This window comes from Acanthopagrus latus, chromosome 4 (genome assembly GCF_904848185.1).
Source record: "Acanthopagrus latus isolate v.2019 chromosome 4, fAcaLat1.1, whole genome shotgun sequence".
NCBI classification, from domain to species: domain Eukaryota; kingdom Metazoa; phylum Chordata; class Actinopteri; order Spariformes; family Sparidae; genus Acanthopagrus; species Acanthopagrus latus.
The window spans coordinates 26,181,756-26,208,873 of NC_051042.1; the positions used below are offsets into that span (position 1 = coordinate 26,181,756).

The window sequence follows — 27,118 nt, forward strand, 5'->3', positions numbered from 1 at the left end:
TGTACCCAATGTTTTTAAAGCAAGGCTGCCATTTTGTCTTCAACTTGTTATCAAAGTATCATTTTTAGTTTTATTAATTTTCCCAAACATGGGGAGGACTCAAGCAGGCCTGGATGTAGTTCTGCATTGATCCTCTTTTTCAAAGTAGGCCTACACACGCCAGTGGACATGTTCTTCACTTCACAGCTGTTCAGTTTTGTGTTTAGCTGGTCATAGAATCCCCCCAATATAATTAACAAAAATGTGAAAAAACAAAACAAAAACAAACCCTTAATGCTTGGCTACTTCTTTTGTTTAATAAATGCACCAACACATGGTATTATTGTAATGGAAATGCAAAGATCTAGTTATCGTGATCTATACTTTTTGGTGAGGGAGATAGAAATGTCTTTTGATAGTAAAGGTTGCTGACCCCTGATCTAGGAGGATACACTAGTCCTCCGTAAAAGTAAAAAAAGATGTTCTCTCCTGGAAAGCAACACGATAAATGATTGGATCTTGCATTGAAATCCTTCAAGTAAGGGAGGATCAAATGTAAAGAGGCAAGCACAAAGTTTGTCTGAGTCACGTAGGCCTTATAGTGCAGTCATTCCCAGCTCAGCACTTCAGAATGAGAGAAGGTGTTTTGATTATACGTTTTTATTGCTGATGGTTATCACACATTTCAAATATGGCCCAACCCGGGTTCAATTAATTCATGCCTCATCATTTATCTATTTATTATTGGTGCTGAAGTTTATAAAGCAAACCAGAGCAGACAATACAACAAAAGTAAGCAAGTAAACAAACAACAAAAAGAAAAGACACTAAACAACAATGAGGAAGACAAAATGGCAGATGATGGTCAGAAAACACAGACAATAACGAACAGTTAATCATGACGTGTTCAGTGTCCAGAGGGAGTGGTTGTAGTGATTAGGTAGAGAATACAGTATGTGTTTAAGTATGTTTGGGTATTTGTATGTGTGGCACTGTCATGTATTAATGTGTTCAGTAGGGAGAATGACTTCTGAGTGGTGGGAAGAGGGAAAGAGGTGAAGAGAGAAAGAGAGAGATATCAAGAGGGGGAAAGAGAGAGAGAGAGAAAAAATACCATATAGATAAACATATATATATACACACGTGTGTACATGCATATACAAATACACACACATACATGCATCTATGCACATAAACACATATATAGGGCCTGGGGTGATTATAGTCATATTCAGTCTTATCATAGTATAGTAATATCAATAATAAACTGACAAGAAACAGTGAGTCTTATTTACATTTAGCAGATGCTTTTGTCCAAAGCAACAAAAAGTAATTCATACATACATTCATGCACTGATGGTGGTGGCTGCCATGCAAAGTGATCAGGAGCAATTTAGGGTTCAGTAACTTTCCCAGGGACACTTTGGCATGCAGACCAGGTGAATCAAACCAGCAACACTGGCTCTACACCTGAGCCAAACCCGCCCCATAGGTAAAATAATATAGTATCTATAATGATGATGATGAGAAAACAAACAAACAAACAAAAAACTATGCTTTGTAATACAATAGTCCAACAATAAATTCTGCATTAATGTGTACATTCAAAAGACTGACCCATTTGTTTCAGATTTGAACCTTTTTTGTGGGAACTTATTAATAGGAACAGTATATTTGTAATAAGAGGATTCAAAACAGAAACTAAAATATGTTGATTTTTACTTTTGTTGTACCTGAAATGTGTTCAGATATCTTATTAAACGAACGCTCTAAAATGTTGCCTTAGGGATGAAAACAGAAGAAGAAGATAATAAAAGAATGTAACCAGAAAAGTGCATGCAGGGGGTGTGTACGTGCTCGTGACGTCACGACGCACCGTCTGCTTCCAAAACGGATGTAAACACTGCCCGGTTCACGTGGAGGCAGGAACCGACTATGGCACCGAAGCTGGAGCGTTTTGTCAGTCCGGGGAAGGGTAACGGTCTGCGGGCGACAGCTCGGATCAAGAGAGGGGAGCTGGTGTACTCCTGCGAGCCGCTGGCGTGCTGTGTGTCCAACAAACTGTCCAGAGACGTCTGCCATCACTGCTTCACACGGTGAGACAGGCGACAGTCCTCTCAGCCTCTCGGCGTCCTGCTTTGAAAAGGAAGCTGCTCGGTAGTTGAATTCCTGTGTAACGGCCGGCTACAGCTATGTTTTCTATCCCCACAACGTCGTTTAATATTTTTAGTCTCCGCCCATAATCAGCTTGTATGTGTCAGGTACACTTTATATACCTGATATAGCCTACAGCTGATGGTATATTGGTGACTGTGTGTGTTTGCGTGCAGCCAAGAGGTTTATTCTTCTTGATTGTTAGCTCCCTACATTTACATTAGCACACGCAGCTAGCTTCTCAACTGACCACAAGATGGCGCCATTGCTCTGTCACGGTTTCAGAGGTAGGGTTAGGGTGCTGCTAAAAGTGACTCTCCAAGTCGAAACTGAAAACCTGAAAACATTTTTGTAAATATGATGCTTATACATGATTTCCTCTGCAGAGACTTTGGTGGAAGGCTTGTTGCTGTAGAGTAGCTGTTAGGAAAACCCAGTGTCGTCATTGTTAATGTGGAAAATTGCTGCTCTGTTACTGAGTGCAAGTTCAGTTCCACCAGGTTTGCTTATGTGACTCATTTTAACATCAATCCGGTATATAGGGTTAATTAAAAGTCAACATAAGCTGATGTACGGGTTGGTTCTGTTTCATAACCTTAATTTAAAGCCATGTCTTGTCTTGAGGGTGGGCCTAATGTCAAAATCTGGCTTTAAAGACTATGTTTTTTGGTTTTTTTTTTCTCTCTCACTGATCTTGCGGTTTGATGTTCGGCCAGTACATGAGATATGAGACAGGATTGTCAATACATGGGCACCCAGATGTAGTCATTTTTGATAAAAAGTGAAGTACAGTGTGACTCGCCAGAGTCACTACTACATGACTTCTCATGATGTAAACTTCTATAAACTTAGGGGTTAGTGGTTTTGTTGCTTGTTTTGTTGGTTTGTGGCTGTTTTACATCAGAATGATGACACACATGGACGAGTTTTCAGAGTGATAAGGAGGTGCTGAGCTAATGCACTATGCACTTTTTTTTAACAGTGTTTCATCTCTGTTCATGTAATATTCAGTGAAACCGAAACCACCATACATTGCATTAATACATATTCCCAGGAGTGTCTTTTGACTCATATCATGATGTATAATAAGATGACTGTCTTGCAATGTCGTGCAAATTTCATATATGGTGACACTATATCATTATCGTGGGCATGTTGTGAATTGTATGGCGAGTTACTCCTACTGATATAGTGCATATTCCAACCTGCTAATCTGCATTAGATTACCAGACAGAACACCTGAGACCATGTAATGTTTTACTACAGGAAAACAGTAAACTGTGCACAGAGAGGAGATGGACAGGTTAAGTAATGAGGGCCCAGAAGCACATTTCTAACAGATAGCTGATCTGTTGTAACAGATATTGCTGTACCATTTATACCATGCTATGGTGCTATCTCTTTAACATCTCTGGTTATATTAAGCCAATGAGGGTTTCATACAATTTCCTTTTTTTCTCTCTTTTTGTTCTTTTTCATACATATTTTATATTTTATGATAACTTGATAAGTTCTTCTGTCAGATATTTATTTTGTTTGACTGAAACACTCTTCTGCCTCGATATAATGATTTGTCCTCTATTTCATCTGATCTTGTGTTGTTATTCCATCTGGATGCTTGATGGCAGCACTGTAGCGCTGCTTCCTCGACTGCAGCCAAACCTGCTTCATCAACCTAGACAGATGTATGTGGGCTTAATGAGGCTGATGGAGCAGAGAGACAAGTTACAGAATATGTGCGGGCGCTGCAAGGTGAATGAAGGGTGAATTACTGTGGGCAATATACAGTATGTATATGAGCCTCAGTTGCAAATTGAAGATGATGAATTAGAGCAATTAATGCAGATAACCTCTGGGACAATATAAAGATGTAGCTCATGTCCAGTTTTTGATTTCCACATGAAGGTACAATTTATTAGAGAGCACTATCAGTTCTAGCAGCAGCTGTGCTCTCTTTAATGTATCTTCTTGCTCCATTTGAAAGGATTATCCCTCCGTCACACGGTGTGATGTGCAGTTTGGTGTGCGTTGTGTGAACACTGGAAAAACGACTCAGACCTGAAAATGTATGTAGTACAGTATCTGACGCTATCAGCGCTATCAGCTATCAGTCTACACTATGATCTGTCTGCCCTTGATTCAGTATGTTTTCATGTTGGACTCTGGCTCAGAGTTGTGGAGGATTTGGAGGTTTTCTGCAGATAGACACCCCCTGATCTGAAAAGATATGACAGAAACAAGAAATTAAAGATGATGGGTGATGGTGATGGTACTAAAAAATGGTTTTACTCTTTGTCCAGGCGAAGTAACATCATAACGATGTTTGAAACTTTAGTAAAACCTGCATGTCCTCTCCTCAAATAAAAAAAAACAAACAAACTTCTTCCTTTTGTCTTGTGGTTACATTTTGCTTCAGTTGTTGGCTACACTGCTGTACTGCCCCCCACAATCTGTGGAGGTACTGCTCCATTGGTCTGATCCGTACGTTTTCAGAAAACACAGAGTACGAACAGAAGGCTCTGTCCATCTTTATACGAGTCTAATGTTGAGAATAAAGGAGCCTCTCTTACTATTGCTAAAAAGATTTGACTTATATCAAGGAAAGATATCACACATTCAGTGGTTACAGTTTTGCAGAATTCCCCATTATTAAGTTACTATTGCACATTTAAAAAAACGGTTGTAAATAAGATGTTACTTTGAATTTGTCACTTTGAACATGGACAAAACAGTTGAACAATTAATCAGTTATTAATGAAAATAATTAATATTGTACTGTACTTATTTATCAGTTATCAGCAGGTCTGGACAAAATACCAGATTCAGCTCTCTGTGTGTGTTGCTGGAGGATGGTTCGTTGTGTTTTATTTACTGCATGTGTCTATATGTTTTGTTCAGGCTTATTGAATATTCATAAGGTTGAAGCAGATTTTGTACTGGGTGCATAAAAAACAAACACATCAACACACTTATTTTATTTGGCTGGCAACACAGTGTCCAGAACTGTATGGTCCATCATCGCTACATTAAAACTGATCCCTGCATTTGGTTTCTGTTACATCATTCAGAAGGCAAACAGCATGTCTCTGATCAAAGTGCAGTCTGTAGTCATTAAGCAGCATCCTCACTCAGTCAGTAATCAGCTGATGTAGCTCTGAAGAACATCCACTTTATCCACTGATAATGAAGTTTAATAACTATTTACCCTCGACAGTCCAAATACCCCTGAGACAGATGCTTCTCCCTCAGCTGTGTTGTGGACAGCATCAGAGGACTGTAGCTATGTGAATGTAAGCTTAGTCATTTTGTCTGGCTAAAGAACAGCTAACAAACCCAGCAGGGATGTAAATGTGGAGGATTGCTGCTCCATGAAGTGACAGCAGGGCAGTATTGTTTGTTTTACATAATTTTGATTAATTCCTCCAGCTGCACTTTCACAGCCTGTTTGTTATTTAAGACTGCAAGTGTGAGGCAAGATAAACATGCATCAGTCAGCAGATGTCTGCTTGGGCTTACAGTGTAATTTCATATAGATATTAAAACTACACAAAAGTAGCTCCAACATTGATGAAACAGCAACATTTTGGTATATGTAGATGTAAATTACAGCAGTATGTGTTAATCAGTTGATAATAATTCAAGATTTTTTTTAAATTATTTTTTTTATGAAAAGTGGTCAAAATTCATGGAAAGATTCTTGTGGGTGTCATCTTGGTCTCTGGGAAACTATGATCAAGGTTTTTTGTAATTTTCTGCCATTTTAGAAAACAATCTGCTAATCATTATTAATGTTATTAATTGAGAAAAGGAGAAGGGGAACAAACAAACATCACTTTTCGTTGGGCTGATATAGAGCTAATGGAGTGTTTCCATGAGCACAATGTGCACCTTTTCAATTGGATTCCTGTCTGAATTAAGGTTCTCCGTAATACATACGGACATCATGTCTGAACATGATATGGATATGATAACAGGTCAGCTTCAGTTTGAGCAAATGTTTTATGTTCATTCATTACTGTTAACCTTTATCTTTGTGCTAGATTGTGTTTTACAACAACCATGGCATGAATGGCAGAATGATTTCACAAGGTGTCTAATGTTGCTCCAAAACAGGAGAAGAGGCAGGCTCATATACTACTTTATGATTAAGTTGACGTATCTCCGTGGTAGTTTTTGTGCACAAACACAGTGTTTAGGACAGCTGGGTACAAGCCTTTACATTACAACTTGACATTTGTTCAATATCTCTAAAACATATTCACCCTCTCACACAGGAAGAGAGATTTATAACAACAGAAATCAATAATATATTACAGTGATTGTGCCTCAGCTGAATTCCATTATGTTTCTATATGCTCGGGGGGTTGTAAACAGGTGTGTGTGTGTGTGTGTGTGTGTGTGTGTGTGTGTGTGTGTGTGTGTGTGTGTGTGGAATTAGACTGAGGCCAAGTTGTGTAGAGTATGATCATGTTTTTTGATGTATTGAATAAGTGTCGCGACTACATCTGCTTGGCTTGTTGCCGACTTTCATCAACCTGAGAATTAAAATGTCTTCGGCACATCTTTTATTGATTTGATATCAGTGACAGATTTGTTGGTGTCACAGAAAACTGTTGTCAAATGTCGAACATGGGACACACACACGCGCGCACACACACACACACACACACACACACACACACACACACACACACACACACACACACACACACACGCCCTAGGCTGAGATTGGTCTCAGAGATGTAAAGTGTGTTTTCCTGTTTTCACTAAAACACAATTAGTCTCGCAGCATGACTGAGTGTTGAAGACTGTGTGTGAATCTTTGAGTGTGTGTGCATTTTTTTTTGTGTGTGTGTGTCTGTATCTTATTACAAGAACAACAAAGACATGTACTTATGTTTGAATGTGTTTGTGTGTGTGCATGCTTGTGTGTGTGTGTTTGTGTGTGTGTGTGCAGGAAATGAGCAAGTGGGGGGGGGGGCATCAAGGCTGAAGTTAATTACAGGCCTTGAAGGCTGTATGTAAGTAATGAGTGATAAACGCTGAGAGAGTACACACAAACACACACACACACACAGATTTCTCAGCAGGATTCAAATCGCCAGAGGTCAACAAACAAACAACTATTCGAGGTTCTCAGACTCAGAAGGCAGAGGGGGGTTGAGGAGAGATAATGGAGAAACAAAGACAGAGAAAGAAGAAAAATATTTACCCATGGAGATTTCCTCACCATTTCAAAAGGCACAAATGCAGTTAATCATTATTTGAAATGCATCTACTTAACTTGCTAATTAATTTAAAAACCAAGGATTAGCAACTGATCGCGTTTCCCTGAAGTCCGTTTGAAGTTGATCAGCAGCAGATTGTTATTGTTGGATGTCTCATCCCTCTAGAGCGCCGTGTCATAAATGTTTTTATATTCATATCTAATGATGTTAATCCTGTTGCACTTCCCACCTGTTGGATGATGTCAGTTGTTTTTCGTGTTGTGGTTGTAAAGTGCTTTGTGGCCTGGCAGGATGTGTGGTCAGTGAGGTGTCAGCTAATTGAGGTTCCTGTAAAAAATGCGATGAGAGGCGGCGAGTGACCTGTAGGTTCAAGTTGAATTTATTGCTGAAACATGTTGCACATGGCACATTAAACAGCTGGAGTGAAATAAAGGGAAAGAAAAAGTAATAAGTCAGAGCTGTAAATCAAATGAGGATGATGGGCAGCCCCCCTGATGAGAAGCCAATTTTCATAGTGTCCAAACTGTGGAATTACAATGTACACTATATTACCAAAAGTATTCGCTCACCTGCCTTTACTCATTCTATGAACTGAAGTGCCATCCCATTCCTAACTCATAGAATTCAATATGATGTCGGTCCACCTTTTGCAGCTATTACAGCTTCAACTCTTCTGGGAAGACTGTCCACAAGGTTGAGGAGAGTGTTTATAGGAATTTTTGACCATTCTTCCAAAAGCGCATTGGTGAGGTCACACACTGATGTTGGTCGAGAAGGCCTGGCTCTCAGTCTCCGCTCTAATTCATCCCAAAGGTGTTCTATCGGGTTCAGGTCAGGACTCTGTGCAGGCCAGTCAAGTTCATCCACACCAGACTCTGTCATCCACGTCTTTATGGACCTTGCTTTGTGCACTGGTGCACAGTCATGTTGGAAGAGGAAGGGGCCCGCTCCAAACTGTTCCCACAAGGTTGGGAGCATGGAATTGTCCAAAATGTTTTGGTATCCTGAAGCATTCAATGTTCCTTTCACTGGAACTAAGGGGCCAAGCCCAGCTCCTGAAAAACAACCCCATACCATAATTCCTCCTCCACCAAATTTCACAGTTGGCACAATGCAATCTGAAATGTACCGTTCTCCTGGCAACCTCCAAACCCAGACTCGTCCATCAGATTGCCAGATGGAAAAGCGTGATTCATCACTCCAGAGAACGCGTCTCCACTGCTCTAGAGGCCAGTGACGGCGTGCTTTACACCATTGCATCCGACGCCTTGCATTGCACTTGGTGATGTGTGGCTTGGCTGCAGCTGCTCGGCCATGGAAACCCATTCCATGAAGCTCTCTGCGTACTGTACTTGGGCTAATCTGAAGGTCACATGAAGTTTGTAGCTCTCTAGCAATTGACTGTGCAGAAAGTCGGCGACCTCTTTGCACTATGCGCTTCAGCATCCGCTGACCCCTCTCCGTCACTTTACGTGGCCTACCACTTCGTGGCTGAGTTGCTGTTGTTCCCAAACGCTTCCATTTTGTTATAATAGAGCTGACAGTTGACTGTGGAATATTTAGGAGCGAGGAAATTTCACGACTGGATTTGTTGCACAAGTGGCATCCTATGACAGTTCCACGCTGGAATTCACTGAGCTCCTGAGAGCGGCCCATTCTTTCACAAATGTCTTGTTTCACAGTCTGCATGCCTGAGTGCTTGAATTTATACACCTGGGGCCAGGCCAAGTGATTAGAACACCTGATTCTGATCATTTGAATGGGTGAGCGAATACTTTTGGTAATATAGTGTAGCTTAATGCACTTGGGCCCAATAAGACTTTCACTTAAGCTTTTATTTGAGTGTCACAACCAACACGAAATAACTTGCACTGTAATGATTTGAGCCATTCTGTACAATAACTTTTGGATAGTGTAGAAGAGCCACGTGATTAAACCATCACTATTCAAGTTAGATGGGCGCAACCAGCAATAGTTAGCTAGCTCAGCCGTCTCTGGTTCTCACATTCTTTGGGCCACCCAACACAGAAGATCTTGGTAAATTGGCACTCGGGAAGTCGAGCTTCTTTGGCTTCATGCACCACTGACCAGCTCTCTGAGGAATGAGCGCGGCCCTCTGTCTGCGGCTGTGTCCAGAGTTCCCTTGTTTGATTCCTGGTGATGGAAGGATTGAATTCTCCCCCCTCCTCTGTCATTTCCTGGCTATGATTGGTCAGCTGTTCTGCTGCAGCACCATGAGGAACAACAACATTCATCAACTGCTATCTGAGCATGTTGTTTTCCACAATTCAGCTGACAGTCGTTGATTAACTTGCAGTTTGGAAGCATTTTTTCTTGTAAACAAGCCCAAGGAGACTGAATCCTTTTCAGAGTGTCAGTCAAAAGATTTGCCTTGAAATGGTGACAGGAAGGAGAGGAAGTTCCAGAGAAAGATGGAGGTAGAAGAGAAGCGACACACAGTCTCTGATGTGTTATCTGTCCAACAAACAAACACACACACACGCAATGTATTTGACACACCAAAGAAGAACTAAGAAGTGTTCCCCTCTTTTGTCAGGTCGTGTGTGTGTTGTGTGTGTGTGTGTGTGTGGGTTTGTGTTTGTGTGTGCAACCGGGGCAGGGCAACATTATCTCTGTCAGATGAAGTCTTTATATTTGACACCAATCTTTCACTCACTGTCTCTTTGGACCACACACACACACACAAACAGACACAAACAGACACACATACACCGCCGATCAGCTCAAAGAGCAAAACAAGACATCAAGACGTCTTGAGCTTTCTGTCAAACTTATAGCGGGAAAGTTTTGATTGAAAGTTAGATAAACCAATTTCCAAGGGATCCTCATTATTCCGAAGGAACATAGAAAATATTGACAGGCTTCGACGTGAGAGTTCTGTTCTAATTTCAGCGAGATGAATGCGCCTGTTAGGAGCTGAACTCGTTCCAGACAGCATAAAGTAAAAACGAGGCAGCATTTGATGAGGCGAACAACACAAATGATGACACAGCCTTTTGAGCCGCTTACTAAATATATGTGACGGTTATGTTGTGTTATAGTCAGTACTTTAACCCAACAAACGGATGGAGACTGAGATTATGTCACAGCCGTTTTCCTAAAATCTGATGATTGGATGTTTTATGTAAAACAAAGAGTGATGTGCTAGAATTCAGACTGAACATGTTCTCAACCACTAACTTGTCGAGGCAGCCAGTGTTCATTCGCCACAAACAGCCAATGTTTCGATGGTTTGCTGTGGCTAGCTAGCAACGTGTAAATATTCTGCATTATTACTGATGGCTTTAATCTAATCCATGCTCTTTACCCACACTTATGTGGGGTCTGTGTGGATTGACTTGCTCTCAGATCCAGTTTCAAGTGGCCATTTGTGGAACTGCAGTTTTTGGCACATTGCTCTGGCTTGATTTTTCAGTCCTCGAGGGTTTGCTTGTTTATTTGGGCTAATAACTGGTTGCCAGTCTAAAAGTCAATCTCCATGGGCATTATTGGAGGCAGTTGTATCAACACCTTGTCCAGAAGACTTGGCTTAGCACTGGAGCATAGAGCAGCGATTGCTCTTGATCCCACATGCTACGTTTTCACCAGTTAGTTTTGCGTGGACGTTTCTCGATTATAAGATCCATTGTTTCAAGTTTTGTCTGAGTGCACCTTTAGAGAGCTCTTCACTGTTTTCTTAACACACATAATCCTTTTCAAATGAATGCGCATATTTTCTCTATATTTTCTTTATCAAACACACACACACACACACACACACACACACACACACACACACACACGGATTGTGTTTGAATACAATCCTTTTCTTGGTACACTCTCTGTCTTTATCTTTTGGCACAAACTGTATGAGTCTCTATCAAACATCCACCTCATCTGTCTCACCTGGCCACACTCATTTTCACATATTTACACACACACACACACACACACACACACACACACACACACACACACACACACAGGCGTGCATTTACTGATAAAAGTGCGTGCTGGTGCAGTGTAGTGCATGAGGCATGCAGATTGCTACTTCGGTTGCAGTTAGCTGTGCCTGCAGAAGGAGGAGTGGGAGCAGATGAGAGGAGGGAAGCAGTTCAAAAGGCAAGTCAGCACTCCTCCTCCACCTCCTCCTCCTCCTCCTGCTCCTTTCACTTGTTCCCTCCTCTCGATTTATCCTCCCATCTGCTACTTCTGACATCTCTGTCTTCCTCCCTTTCCCCCCTCTTTCCATCTGCTTTCCTTCTCTTTTCGTATGCCCTGTTTTACCTCACCCTTCTTCTCCTCCACCAGCTCCTCATCTCTCATCATCCAGACACATTTTTTTTTCCCGTCCCACCTGGCTCTGCTGTTTCACCCTGCCTCATTCCTGATGTAGATTATTTTTCTTGCATCTGCTTCACTTTCCTCCTCCTCCTCCTCCTCCTCCTCCTCCTCCTCCTCCTGTTCTCCATGTCCCTTTAGTTTTCTGTGCCTTCCGCATTTAGATACCCAAGACATATTGGTGTTGGGGAAAACACACATGCAGGCAGACACACACACACACACACACACACACACACACACACAGCTGCTTCGTTTGCCAAGCAAGTAATTCACTGTAAACTGTGTGTCTAAAGCTTGGTATTCATTAAGCAGCAAAACATCTGTGTAAATTGTTTTTACCTTCTGATTGGCCCTCACAAGGATAAACTTAGTGCTGCATAATCAATTAAAGTCAATTTATGCAAGTGCAGAATTTAAATATCGACCAATATATATTTTTTAAGGGCTGATAACGATACGATAATTAGTAATTGAGAAGACTGTTAACTGATATTTAGAAGCACTTTGTATGTCTCCAGTATTTGTCTGTGTGTGTTTCTTCCCTGTAGACTCACATTATTCTGCTGATGTCAGACAGTGCATCTGTTATTTGTAAATGCTCATATCTCTCTCAAACCTAGAGGCAAAAAAGCAAAAATAATGAAACATAATTTAAGCCCTTTTCCAAACTTCTGAGGTCAAATCACTAACATATGATTTCTTTCTCTCATTTGCTCATTTGGGAAATACTTGAATGGTTGTTGTCCATGACCAATGTGGATGAGGTTTATTCCCTCAGTTGATAATCAATATGACAGAAGATGAAATTTTCAGTTGTGATGTCAATCCTGGAGTTCTTTGACATTCACTCGCAGCAGGGTTGTGCTTGCAGCCTTGCTTCGGATCTACCGTTTCATCCTCGGGCACCAAGAAAGTTACTCATGCTTTTATTACAGCCCGCTCAGAAGAGTAATTCTCTTTTTACTCACAAGTCAAATTTAAATTCTTGGGGTTTGAAATTCAGCTGTCAGGGCTTTTAACTGAGATCAAACCACATCTGCTCACATCTTCTCCTGGTTTATTCTCTTTACACCGGGTTCTGGTATGTCTTAGAATAGCCTTGAAAATTCTTGTGATCAGGTTTGAAACACTGCATGGAAGAACTCCGACACACATCCGTACTCCGTACGTATTAACATCAAGTCTCTTCATTTGTCCAACAAACTTGAACTCCAGTTCATCAACCTGACTGCAGCAGCGATCCATGGAATTGACCTCCATTGTTAGATGTTTATGTACTGCAATTTTGTTTGCTGACTGAACACTGGAGTGCGCATAAAGTGGCTGGCTGTTTGGGGCAGATAGACACTCTGTGAGTAATGTGAATAAACACAAATGATCCTGCGGTCAGACTGGCGTCAGTGGTGGTGACTACTGCACAAGCACCTTTTATATCTGATGTGACTCAACAAATGAAAAGCACTGTTACCTCGAGAACACTTGTGGTACATAAGCACACAACTCAACAACTCAATTCAATATATAACAAAGGTGTAGTCCATCTAAAACGTTTAGTCCAGAATCCCTACGTATTATATCTTTAAAAAAGCGCTACAAATAAAGCTCATTACCAAAAAAACTGCCTGGAGACAGTAATGCTTTCTGAAAAGGGGCTTTAGATGGAGCAGAAAGCAAAACGTACTTTTCTTTTCAAGGGTAGATGTTCCCCCTAGGCCGTATATTGTGTGTATGCACGTGTACTCCAATCATCACGATAATAAGGCCACGAGGAGACTCGTCCCATGTGAGTCCCCTCAGGTGTCAATGAATCATCCTCTAAACAGCCATTAAGAACTCAGCAAGGGGTTCAAGGATGGCTGTGGATACAACACAGCTGGCGTCTCTTGCTCTCCCTCTGTCAAACACACACACACACACACACACACACACACACACACGCTGGCAGCAGTGCTTTACATGCCAGTCACCAATCTACACTAAACTGAAGTGTTGATGTGTTGCTGCAGCCGTGGATGCCGGCAGCGTACTGAGTGGCTCCGTTGCGTGGAGGCTTCACCATCGTAGCACAGATGCAACACTAGATGGCAGTAGTGTCCCTTCAGGAAGTGTTGATCATGTGTTGAATACCCATTTCTTATATTCTCTCACACTGACTTTGTGATACATGGCAGTGGCAGAGTTGGCAAAGACGGAGAGAGTCTGTGCAGGAACTGGCTCTCTGCCATGCAGGTTTTAGAAGGACCCGCTTCACAATCAACAGAAACATGAAGTGGCTCAAGCGCTAAGCACAGGTTATTTTTCTAGTATTATTCGACGATTTTAAAGGCATCAGGAAAGCAGTTGATTTATGTTAATGTTGATCAGTAATTTACTTTACAGACATATACACGTACAACATTACCTGTCACATGGTCGTACCATGCTGTGTTGGCCACTCATCCTGGAAATGAGAAAATTCACTCAGGCACGACCGGACAGCCCAGAAAAGAGGACCCCGTTAATTATTAACATACACAAACACACATACACACACACATACACACTCACGTGACTGTAGAACTAAATCTCTCTCTTGGCCAATACTCACGGGAAATTAATTACCATGCTACACACACACACACACACACCAACAAAGACATGCTGAGGTAGACCTAATTAGGTGTCTGATAGCATAGACTCCACAAAATTGACCACATATACACACATGAGGGTGCACAAATCTATGCTCTTGCATATCAATGTGAAAAACCAGCATCTTTCAGTCACTTCCTCTGCTGCCTGGTGACAGTTTTTATGTCCTTTTTCCTTTTCCTCTTTTTGTGTTCCCCCAGGTTTCTGTCTTCTCCACTCATTCCTGTCACATCGTCTTTGTCCTTGTGTGTGACTTTTATCTTTTAAAATATCACCTTTTCAGAAGCTGAGGATGACTAGTGGTGTTTATTATTATTATTAAGTCAGTAGGGGTCAGAAATGTTCAGCAGTGGTGGGGGGGGTGGGGGGGGTCAGGCTTCGATTCTCTGCCTTCATGGCTCCCGCAGAATAAAGCTGGGCTCGCATGTGCCCCCTGTCATGTGATCTCACGGGGAAGCAGACATAAACAAAATGGAGATTAGCAACAACTTTCTGAATGAACACATTGCAGTGAAAAAAAAAAACCCCAACAAAAGCAGAAGGTGAAACAAGTCTGGGTGAGGTGTGTTGAGACATGGTCATTGAAGGTTTTTCTTCTTCAGGGAGAACTGGGGGTGAGATGTGAAGTTTCTGTCAACAGTAGCGTGCTTGCTAACATCAGCCTAAATGCTAAAATGTTACCATTGCTTTGTAACACCATCAGCTGCAAGGGATTGCCTCTCTGATTGGTTATTGTCCAGCTTAGAAATGACTGATGTGACCATTCAGAATTTAAGTCATAAATATCAAACAGGTTTGATATTATCAGTGCAGCCGTGAGTCTGTGAACAGTTCAGGGGGCTTAAGACTGGATATGGGAACCTTCACATGACCAGATTATCAGTACAGAACAGCTTGCTCTAGTGATCTAAAAGAGAAAAAAAAGCTGTCAATTAAAGATTTATCCAGCAAACGTTTAACTGTTGCATTTTTAAACAAGACATTGATAATCGAAATTGTTGGTTGGTGGTTTTAATCAAGATATTTAGATGAATTGATTGTTATCCCACCCCTGCTGTTAAGATTAGAGTGACAGAAGGAGGGCAGGAAAAAGAACGGCTGAACGATTGTGTTAGCGGGAAAAAAGAGGGAAAAGTCCGGAAAGAAACATAGCATGACAGGAAGAGGAGGGGTTGCAGAAAAAATGAGAGAGAGAGAGAGAGAGCGAGAGAATGTCCTTTTTTTTTAATTCAGCCTTCTGCCTGTTCCTAATGAAAGCCATCTAATGTTATTCATGAGTTTTTCTACTGTGCCTGCAGTCCAACCATGGACCTGCCATCGAGAAGACCGTCACTTCACACAACATCTGACAGAGAAGGAAGAGGAACAGAAAAAAGGGAGAGGAAAAGAAAGGGTAGAAGAGAGGAGCATAATAAGAGAAACATGACTGAAGATGAGACAGATGTGCTTCATGGGAGGAATAATAATGTCCGTATGAAAATGAGTAGTCTTATTAAACAAGAAAGTATGGTTCTGCTGCATACTAATGAAGCCACAAAGACTAAGGAAGTTGATTTCTCTTGGTTTCTCTCTTTTCCTTTTTATTCTGCTCTGTTGTTTTTGTCCACATCTATATTTGGACGGTGTGTGTGTATCATACTGTATGTCCTGTACATAGCAGCGTAAGTTCCTGGGCTCTTGTTGGTAATTGCCCGGAGGCCAGAGCAGAGTTGAATCTGTGCGTTTGAATCAAGAAATAACGTGTGTGAATCGTACATAATGTGCGTGGGTGTGTGTTTCTTCCTGAACCCAGTGATAAAAAAAAAAGAAAAAAAAAGTGAGCAGTCAGTTGAAAGGACAGGACTGAACTGTTGAACCTCATGGTGCTGCTATAAAAAAAAACATGTTTTCGTTGTTGCTCTGGAACTATAGTTAGAGATCTCAAACGGCCTTGAAATCAGGTTGCACGTTGGGAAAGATTTCACCAATCGTCAGCGTGAGTGAGTCATGCTCACACCGTCATGTTCTCTCACCTGCAACGGGCAAAAATATTTGTTTTCATGAGCGCCGTGCAGCCCTTACAGAGAGGAAATATTCAATTATGGTCAGCAGAGATATGGGTTCTGCAACCCCGCAGGAATACTTGAATCATGTGACCAATATCTATACAGTCATGCACTCATACTGTATATACTATTTGTGTGTGTGTGTGTGTCTGTGTGTGTGGATACTTGCTGAGAGCTGAGAGTAAGCCCGGAGGCAGTCACCATAACAACAGTTGCTGTGGTGCAACTGTGCATTATTGAGGCTTAGTAATTACATATACAGTATTCACTTTGCATGTCACCTCCACTGTGTTTCTCTCACAGCTGTAATCTTTTATCACAGTATATGTAATTTTGAGTTTTGATTATTGTATTGCATTATAAACCAATCTAGTGAATAAGACACCTGGTGAGTCACCTTACTTGATTGCATTGATCCAAAATTGCCATTAAAGTGTCCTACTGGTTGATTTGCCCTCTACGGCCCTCTGACTGTTATTTAATTTCTGTAATCTCATAGCATATATCATCAGATTGCCCATCTCTGTCTATCAAAATGTTTTTGTAAATTATGTGAACGTAATTATAAAATACTGGTAACTGCTGTAGTGTTAGTCATATCAGAGATGGAGTTTGATTGGACAGATGGCTGTTGCTACAAGTGTTGCAAAGATTCAAAGATTCAGAGTGTTGATTGTCGTATGGACAGTAAAGAAACATGTTCTCAGTAACGCAATGAAATTCTTCATTTGCTGTCAGAATTCCAACAATGTAATAAAGAAATATGGATAACCGAAATATACATTGGGTCTATTTTGCTGGTGGTGATAACAAACATATAATTACTTCTACATTTATATGCAAAATAACATTTTTTTTGACTGAATATGATTTTTTTCATGGTTTTCAAGGAAAAACATAAAACCCTGTCTTCTCTGATTGGACAGCTCACATCTGATCTGCATCTTAAACAACAGAGCAGCGAGGCAAAAAATATACAAATGAGCGACGTCACATACTCACACAGTTAAAGGTGAGACTCCTGATGGGGCATATAAGCAGTAGTGTTTTCTTTTGGGTGATTTATTTTTAAAATTTGTAACAAGAACGTATATAAAACACTGACTTAAAGGAAAATATCAATAGGTAATAGTAGTACTGCACAATTTGGTAAAAACAAATCAAATTGCATTTATTTGGGCAGATTTTAAGATTGGGTTAGAGTTCATAATTAATGGGAAGAGCATTTATACGTTACAGTTTTCATTTTGACTGAAAAACCATTAAAGTCAGTATGATGTGACATGCTGCAGCACTGCAACACTTCATTATTATGCTGTTTGTCACACGTTACCTTTTATTAAAAAAATTGCTTCCTTTTGAATTTGACCATGCAGTTTCAATAATATTTCAATTAATTGTGCAGCCCCAGTTTCAAACATTGGTATGCATCTCCATTCAGTCATTAGAGGAAGCCATTAGAATAACCGATTTTCCTCCTCATTTAATGTCTGTTAGAAATTACTCCACTCTGAATATTTTTGCGTAACATCTCTGAGTTGTTTTATCTTGTGTTCAGCTGTTTTTTGCCTCATCGGATTACTTACACCTATTATCTCAGGATGGATCCCCACAGACATGCTGCTCGGGCATGTTAAAGCCAAGCATCACTGCTGTTGCTGGGAATTGTAACTCCCTGATATATTTAAAGATAGTCAGTTACAATGATTAAATTTCCGCGTCTGTGATGTGAATCATATTTAAACAGATCGAGAAGTTACACAAAGCTCTTCCAGGGTGTTATTACCTCCTGCGCAGCAACATTTCCCACAGAGTATAGCTACAGGCCGCAAGTATATAAGATAGATTTAAGAGAATAAAGGGGGTCATGGTCAGCATGATGCTTCCTGTCTGGGTTCATGGAAGATGGATGGATTTCCTGCGGCTGGCAGGTCGTGATGTGACCAAACTCTTAGCGTCTGAGTTATGTTCTCAGTTCGTGCGTTGAGGCTGCACAGAACCTGACTGTGTTTAGTTCTGGCCTGCTCCTAATCTGTTGCTATCGCTTTGTGTCTCACACTGCAGGCATGTGTTTCTTAAATCTGTGGGTGGCTTCCTTGTTTCTGGTTGGTCTCAACATGACAAGAATAGCTGTGTTTTCATGAACCTCTGTCCCAGGGTGAGACTATAAATTTAAGCACCAGGTCTTGAGCTGGAAAGGTCGTCTCAAATAAGACACAGCCGCACAACAAGAGGGGGGGAGTGAGAAAAAGCCTGGGAGGAAAAGAGGAGAGGAAAGTTATAAATTGCAGAAGCTAAGAGGCTGAGGAGGAGGAGGAGGAGGAGTGTGTTTTGGAAACTTGTCAAAACTTGTGGGAGCGTCGCGCCAAACACAACAGTCCAGTCTGGTTACGCACAGAAAACACTCTACTTCTGTCACTCGCGTTAACATGCAGCAGCCTTCTGTCAAACCAACTGTGTGTGTGTGTGTATGTGTGTGCGCGCTCGTTCATACAAGACGTCTGCTTTTGCCTTTAAGCTTCTCATAATGTCATCTGCATCGTTCATAAGCATGTCCAATCTAATCAAACGTCCCATATTCAGTGCGATAAGCCCTAAGCTAATGCATTTACATCCATCTTAACATGTTCTCCATTACCTCATTTGTGTGTGTGTGTGTGTGTAAGCTCCTAATGCCGTCCATTGTCAGGTTTAATCAGCACTGTTCTGTCATTTTCTCTCTCCCTCTTTCTTGTCGCATGACAAACCACACAGATAAGTGACTTCTGACTGTATGTGAACTCAGGCCAAACAAGCCTTGGGCTCCTCTGCTAACCCTGACTCCCCTGCATTTACACTCCAATGTTGGAGTGACACAAGTAACGCAGAGCAATCCTTAACGCGCACACACACACACACACACACACACACACACACACACACACACACACACACACACACACACACACACACACACTACGCAAAATTGAGTTCAAGATGCTCAACATTCTGGGCTTGCAAGTCATTAGTGCTCATGCATCTAAGCCTCAGACACTTTTAATATGAGCATGTTTGATAAGATGAAATTGAAGTTGTGAGTGTGAGCAGCTGGCAGATGTGCCTCACTGGAGCCCAGAAATACTTTGTAAAATGAGCCGCAAATGCCCACATGGTCTGACAATCTGTTGTGCGACTGAGCTGAGATTCAAAGTTACAGACTTGGAAAAAAAACCCCAAACACCTCCTGTAGGGTGTCCCTGTCGTCTTGTGATCACAGGCACAGACCATGTAATCACAACGTCCCCACAGTTTGATTTCAGATTGGCATGTTGTGGACGTTTCAGCTTCCATGGTTGCATGTTGTCCCTCTCACTCCTCCGTCTATTTTCTTTTTCTGTTAAACTAAAAGGTGACAAAGAGTGAGAGAAAAACTGAATGGACAGCGATGTTAAAAGGTCAAAGGGAGGAAGTGAAAAGCAAATCTTGTCACATTAACTTTCATCAGTTGGGTTTATGTCCAATATTCATTCTCTTTTAGCTCTTTCTCTCCAAACTCCTGAGAGAAATATTTAGCTCTTTAGCTGCTAAAAGATCCATTATCTTCCACGGCTCTTGTCTAATTGTGTCTGTCTTGTGTTTTGTGTCAGCAGGTGGGCAGCTGTTGGTTCTTTTGTTTGGCTGAAAATGACTAAAGAACAGGCTAAAGCTTACTTTAAGTAATGGGTGCTTGTGTCATCAGGACTTTTTTTCCCCCCGTTCATATCCACAAAATTCAACAAAGCTCTCTTCTTAAGTAATTTCAGACTTTTTAGCTGTAATCCCTGATGTCTAGACACTTACACGTCATTCATTCTTCTCTGTCCTTCTGTTATTGTGAATGGTCTGAACTCATCAAGACCCCATGACTCGACGATGGACTCACCTCTTTTGTTGAGACATTTTCTGGAGCCAATGGACATCTACAAGGTTGATAGGAAGTCCACTAAAAATGTCTGTTTCTTCTTTTTATTTTATTTTAATTTTTAGCCTGTTGCAGTCAGCACCTTTTCACTCTTTACTATGATCTCTTTTCTGTATATATTAATTTGTAAGTGGATCCATTTTTGTTATAAAATATTTTATTTACTTATTCTTATGGACCCCATAAACATCAAACAATCAACAGTCTCTTCCATCAGTAAACGCAAAAATACATACAGAAATGCAAGCACAGAGATCCTGTGTGTGTGTCTGTATGCGTGTGCATACGTGTGTGTGTGCACGTGTGTGTGCGCGCGCGCGTGGCTGATGCCCTCTGTACTGGTTGTAATTGGCTGCGTGGAGCAGACAGACACTGCTCTCTAGCTTGTTATCAGACTGACGGCAAACCGGAGAGGACAGCGGTGTCACTCTGAGAGACACAGCAGACCCGTGAGGCAGGAAACAACACAAACAGACGTGAACGCCACATGTGGACACACACACACATGCGCGCTCAGACACATGGAACTGCTGTGAAGCTAACGGGCTGTGACAGTGAGGAGAGTGTATCTAATGTATTGCTCTTAGACAGTCTGAAAGACGATGGGCAGGTAGATAAACCAAGATAATGGATGCACACTGTCGGCCTAATATAGCAAATAGATAAAGATAAGACAAGGTTGTTACATGGGGAAAGGTCAAGACAGTGACAGGAATGTGAAGGGTGCCCAAGTGGATATGTGCATATGTTTGGTAACGCAGCGGCTTAACTACGACAAAGTGTTTTGTATGGTGAACAGTTTTTATTCAGACGAAAAAGACTATTGCGACGAAATGTTGCAACAGATATGAAAGTCTGACATCAGTGATTTCCGAAAACTAAAGTGCTGGTCTCATTCCAGCTCAGTGAGTCCTTCGTTTCTTGAAAAATGTTGTAATGCTTTTCTACCTCCTGGCCTTGAGAGCCTTTCTGATAAAAGTAAATCAGCCTTTGAATCAGTTTGTTTTTACTGAGCGCTGGAATGACAGCTCTGTCCTCGCAGGGGCTCAGTCGACAATCTGCTCAGACTAAACTAATCCTCTCCTCTCTCCTTCTGTCCAGACGGGAGACCTTGTTGAGGTGTTCCCAGTGCAAGACAGCTCGCTACTGCAACATCACCTGCCAGGTATAATCTGTGTGCATGAGCATGAAAGTGTGTATGTTTCTGTGTGTGTCAGTTTGTTGAAATATGCCCCTCTCCTGCAGAGACAAGCATGGTCTGGGCATAAGAGAGAGTGTAAATGTCTGCGAAGCCTCCTACCCAGAATTCCCACTGACTCAGTCCGTCTGGCTGCCAGACTCATCTTTGCCATGGTATGTTTCTGCACGTTCTCACTGTTAGAGACTCAAAATAACATGCACAATTAACACGAGTATTTAAACCTTTCCTTCTGCTTAAGGGAGTGCGATACATAGAAACAGCAGACAAACTACAGTGGCACTGAGTAGAGTGCATACCTCCGCCAAGGCCCAATTGTCCCCTTTATTTAGTCAAGCATAAAAACTGTATGATCTGAGGTGCACATTTGTGGTATTTCCCAATTTATATCTAGAAAGAAGACTACCCTCTATGAAATCATATTAAAATCTGCTACATCAGGATTTTTGTTTGGACCTGTGTCAAATTCTACTCACTCATAGATACCAACTTCCTCAAAAAGTAGGATTTTTTTTCATCAAGATCCAGGCATTATTCCCTGAGAAGAAAAAGCCCTATTTTGCAATTTTAAAGACAGTGAAAAATTAAATACCCTTAATCGAGATCCACATCATAAGTTAATGGGGTCTATTCTGGGTCGAGACCCATCCGAGTTTCATGGAAATCTGTTCAGTAGTGTTTGTGTAATCCTGTTTACAAACCAGCCAACCAACAAACAGGAAAGGACATGGATGGTAGCATAACCCTCTTTTGGTGGAGGTAATAAATCTGTGGAACTATAATGACATGCTAATTAGAGCTGCAACAATTAGTTGATTAATTGTTTGAAAGAAAATTAGTTGCCAGCAGTTTTGATAATCAGTTACTGCTTTCCTTTTATCATACATGACAGTAAATGAAGAGTCTTTCAGTAAATCAGTTATTCTCAATGAATAATTCTCATTACTTGCAGCTTTAATTCTCATGCCCCCTTCTTCATTTCCTTCTAGTTAAGTCCATCTCAGAACAGCAGTGAGGAGCTGTACACTTTGGAGGAGCATGAATCACGTAAGTCTCTCCTCCAAGAGTGTGTGCAGGTGTGTGTGTGTGTGTGTGTGTGTGTGTGTGTGTTTAATGCTGGTGCAGTAAAAAAAAAAAATCAAACGGTTACTTTCATATTTAAGCTCTCTCCAGATATGTTGGGAACATTAAGAGATGAGTGTAGCTCTGTGTCTGTCAAAGCTAAATCTGTGTCCAGACATTGTCAGAAGCTCACAGGTACAAACAGATTTATTTCTCTTAATTTAATCCTTTTTTTTTACAGACCTGAGTTCTGTGTCTGAGCAGAAGAAACAAGGTCTGTCTCAGCTAGCGTCCATGTTGGAGCTGTACCTACAACAGGAGGCACCTGACCTGATGCGGGAAATGACATCACTGCCGCCCTCCTGCAGAGAACCCCTCAGCCTTATTGCAAAGGTAAGCTTAATGCATTATAACACATGATAAATATGTATGCATGTTTTGCTTTTTTGAATAATGCATAGACACATAAACACCTTGGTACACACCTGAATACACATACTCAGGCACAAACATGCCAACCCGAGCACAAAAAGACAGACAGACAAAAGAAACTGTTTATTGCTTAAAGCGTCCCCTGCTGCTTTTGGATGGACCCCAACATGTGTCTTAAGATCTTCCCAGCATCTGTGATTAGGTCCCCATGTGCGTGTGTATGTGTGTGTGTATGTTTGTGTGTGTGTGTGTATTCCCAGAACAACCTCAGGTCTCATTCTTTTAAAACACACCAGCTGCCTTCACTAGAATTTAAACCATATGACGTTCGTTCGATTTTGGCTCTTCCTCTGTTAGCTCATGTGTCTCCTCTCTGAGATTTCATGGCTCCAGGTGTTCCAACAAGTGTGCGTGTGTGTGTGTGTGCGTTGTGGTCGTCCGTCATAATGATTGTATGAGTGTGTGTTTGTGTTAATTGGAAGCAGCCGGGTGAGTGAGCTCAGTGTTTCCATAAAACAAACAAGAAAGTCACAAATGCGCAGCACAGAGCTCATCACAGTACTGCTGGTTTAGTTTTGGTGGAGAGACAAAACAAAATGTACAGAGTGCTGTTTCTGTGACTTGATGGTCCATCTAACATTTTGATCCAGTATAAAGCACAAACATTTTTGATGCCTGATATTCAACATCCCCAAAGGATGAAACCTAATGATTTAGGAGATCCACAGAGTTTTCCTCTATCGCCACATCAAGGTTGTCCTTTTTTTCCTTCTGGGTGAAATATCTACACAACCATCTCACGGATTGTCGTGAAATTTGGCAAAGACAATAGGAGCGCAACATATTTTGAGATATTGTATGGATGAAGGACGTTCCATTTTTGGAAAAGACTTAGTGGACTTCAAGGCAAGATGGGAACACTTTTGCAAACAAGTTCTAACACAGTGAGCATTCACTGATCAGCTGTTTCTGCTCCAAGGGAAGCAGAAGACTGCTGTCTTCATCTTCTTGGATATTCCCATTGATTTTCCATTACACATAAATTCCTGCATTTGCTCAAAGATGGCCAAGGAGACAGGTTATTTTTTCCTCCTCTTCTGCTTCTTTGAGGTTTATTGGAGGCTGGTAAACAGCTGGTTCTGTTTCCTGCTTGCGCCCTCATATTCTTCTACTCTATTTATTACAATCATGTCTTTGTTTCCCATGCTGCCGACCTCGACAAAACCACGCTTTGCATTCTTCTGCATAACATATCAAGAAGTATGGATGATGGATTAGAAAGTTGGAGAGAGTGTGTAATCTGATGAGATATGGATATGTGTTTATTTTTGTGTGCGTGAGTGAGTTTGTGAGCGCTGGACTAGATTGTAAAGCTGGGAAAACTGGAAAGCCGCTGATTAAATGTGGTTCAAGATTCCGATGGGAATCCGACTCCGATCCTGGGGAGATGAAGAGGGAACAACACTTGGTGGATTAAAGAGAAGAAGAAAGGGAGGAGGAGTGTGTGAGAGGAGAACAGAGGGGAGATGAGTGAGGCAGAAGAGAGGAGGAAATGTACGAAGTGTGTCACGACATGAAATGTAAACAGAAAAAGGAAGACTAGGATAGCAACTTTATGAAAGACACTCGCTGAAAATAAATCTGAGTTAAGATAAACTGTCACCTTTCAGAAACAAGAACCATGGGAATGAGACAGACGGGGCTGGGAGCTGAACTCAAAATAAGGAAAGGAAGGAAATGTAAGAAGAGGATCTGAGTGTGCTTTAAGTTAAATATGTCAAAGTAAACAAAAGACCTGTGTGGATTCCTGATGTTTGTCTGTAGATGTGTATAGGGGCGCTTAGTTGCATGTATATATGTTTAGCCGAGCTATCACCCAAAATATCCAGAGCATTTTAGTCCCTTGAACTACTTTACAAGGAACTGAAACATTCCTGCAGCTCATTGGTGTTTGTGTTTCCATCACGGTCTAAAGACCCACAAAGATTATAGTCCTAATACATCTGAGAAAGCGACGGCTGGTTTGCACTGAGTTCCTCCAAAGTTTGCTTGTCCCTGGCAAAACTTCCTGCAGTGGAACGGTGACTTTAGTGCGTAACTTCTTCCTGAAAAACAATCACATGCTGGCATATAGCTTCTTATAGACAGTCAGAGCAAATCCCCTCTCACTCACACCTCACTGAGGCTATAACACTATATAATCCTATTACTGAAGCAGTCAAGCTTAGACTGCAGTCATTTACTGCTGGTAGACTTGTAGTGTATTAGTGTAGTGACTCAGAATTCATATAGAAGCTGACAGAACACCATAGGTTGCTTTGTAAGTATACAAACTGAAAGCAGTGGTATGTTGTTGCTACATTTATAGGCTCCCTAGATCAGTTTGAACTGTTGAGTAAATCCTTGAAAATGTAACTTGAGGGGCAGCAAACATGGCGGCAACATGAGCTGTCATTGGTATCTTGTGATAACTATAACTGGCCACTGGTCCATCTTCACAACAGATTTTAAGACTTCTGGGGCTCTTAGCCTTTTATTTTGATAGGACAGCTTTATTGAGTCAGACAGGAAAGGGGGTTGGACCACCGGCTGGATTCAAGCTTGGTCCACTTCCAAGGTCTCAGCCTTCATACATGGTCCCCCTGCGCAACCTGGTGAGCTACCTGGGAGCCCGACTGCTCGCCTTAAAATGTTTTCAAGGTAAAAACTGACAATAATAAGTGATGCAAACTAATCCTACTGCTCTCAAAAATCTTTTAAAATTTGTATTTGTTTCATGAAACCGTTTCTCTGATCTCCCGTGTTGTAATAGGATAGAATAGAATAGAATAGGCCTTTATTGTCATTGTCACAGGTACAACGGAATTTAAAAGTGTTCTCCAGTCAGTACATCATTCAGTGTTTAAAAAAGAACAAGTACAAACATATACACACACCCAGTCATTGCATAAAAACAGTATGAACATAGATCTACAGACATGCATACTTCCAGTCATTGCAATTCACATTCAGAACCATTGCACATTATTTTCTTGCAGCATTGAGGATGGTTGTTGCAGTTGGATACAAACTGTGTTTGAGTCTATTTGTCCTCGTGGTAATTTATCTGCACCATCTGCTTGAAGGCAACAGTTCAAACAGGGATTGACCGGGATGCTGGGTGTCTTATAATGTTCTGGGCTTTTTTGAGACAACAGGAACTGTGTAGTTCTTCCAGTGTGGGGAGAAGGCAGCCGACGATCTTTTTAGCGGTGTTGATGACCCTCTGGAGCACCTTCCTCTGAGCCACTGTGCAGCTGGTGTACCATAAGATCCTGCAGTATGTTAGTATGCTCTCAGTGGAGATGATCAATGGTGGCATCTCTGTTTTCTTTCTCCTGTCGTCTATGATGAGTTCTTTGGTTTTTGAGGTGTTGAGGAGCAGGTTGTTGGCCCTGCACCATATTGACAGCTGCTCCACCTCATCTCTGTAGAAACTGGGCATTTTTGTAGCAGCGCGGGCCTTTAAAACATTCCTTATCACACATGCTGTGAACTTGGAGATGCAGCTGCACATGTGCACGCACGCACGCATGCACGCACGCATGCACAAAGAGCCAAATGGCAGTTTGTAGAGATTACTGCAGATAGTTAGGATGAAATGATATCCCCAGATTGCTTTGCTGTGTAAGTGACAAAAACAAGCTCCCATTGTCTCAACCTACTGGTTAAATCAGAGTACACAGGAATTCAGAGCTGGGACATTTACTGGCTCAATTCAAAACACATACTCTTTCTTGAATATGTATAGACATGATGTTAAGCCAATTATAAAATCCTGCAAAGGATTGAAAGGAAATTACTTTTAAACCACCTCTGATGCCCTTGGACGTTTGGGAAAATAGTATTTAAAGCAAACAACAAAACAAGTTCACAAGAACAAGTACGTGTATCTAATTTCCCATCGCCCATTTATCAGCTACTCATCAGAGAACTCCAGATCACTTAACCGCTACATGAACAGTGTGGAGACAGACACAACCAAAAATGTAAAACAAAGCACAACAGACATGGAGGGAACTTCGGTGTCCAGAGTGTCATTCTGTAGGCTGGCAGTAGGGGGCAC

General features: G+C 41.4%; 2 protein-coding genes across 2 annotated transcripts in view; both read left to right on the forward strand.

Annotated features, from left to right (window-relative positions):
* The window catches only part of cnsta (consortin, connexin sorting protein a), a 37,339-nt gene extending 21,455 nt beyond the window's left edge, over positions 1 to 15,884 (forward strand). Inside the window, exon 14 of the transcript XR_005074587.1 lies at positions 15,635 to 15,884. The gene's annotated coding sequence lies outside the window, so the exon portion shown is untranslated. The remainder of the gene's footprint in view (positions 1 to 15,634) is intronic.
* The window catches only part of smyd3 (SET and MYND domain containing 3), an 80,577-nt gene continuing 55,311 nt past the window's right edge, over positions 1,853 to 27,118 (forward strand). Inside the window, exons 1-5 of the mRNA XM_037095013.1 lie at positions 1,853 to 2,075; positions 21,423 to 21,486; positions 21,567 to 21,674; positions 22,509 to 22,566; positions 22,823 to 22,974. Of these exons, the coding sequence (XP_036950908.1) occupies positions 1,915 to 2,075; positions 21,423 to 21,486; positions 21,567 to 21,674; positions 22,509 to 22,566; positions 22,823 to 22,974 (543 nt within the window). The 5' untranslated portion in view covers positions 1,853 to 1,914. The remainder of the gene's footprint in view (positions 2,076 to 21,422; positions 21,487 to 21,566; positions 21,675 to 22,508; positions 22,567 to 22,822; positions 22,975 to 27,118) is intronic.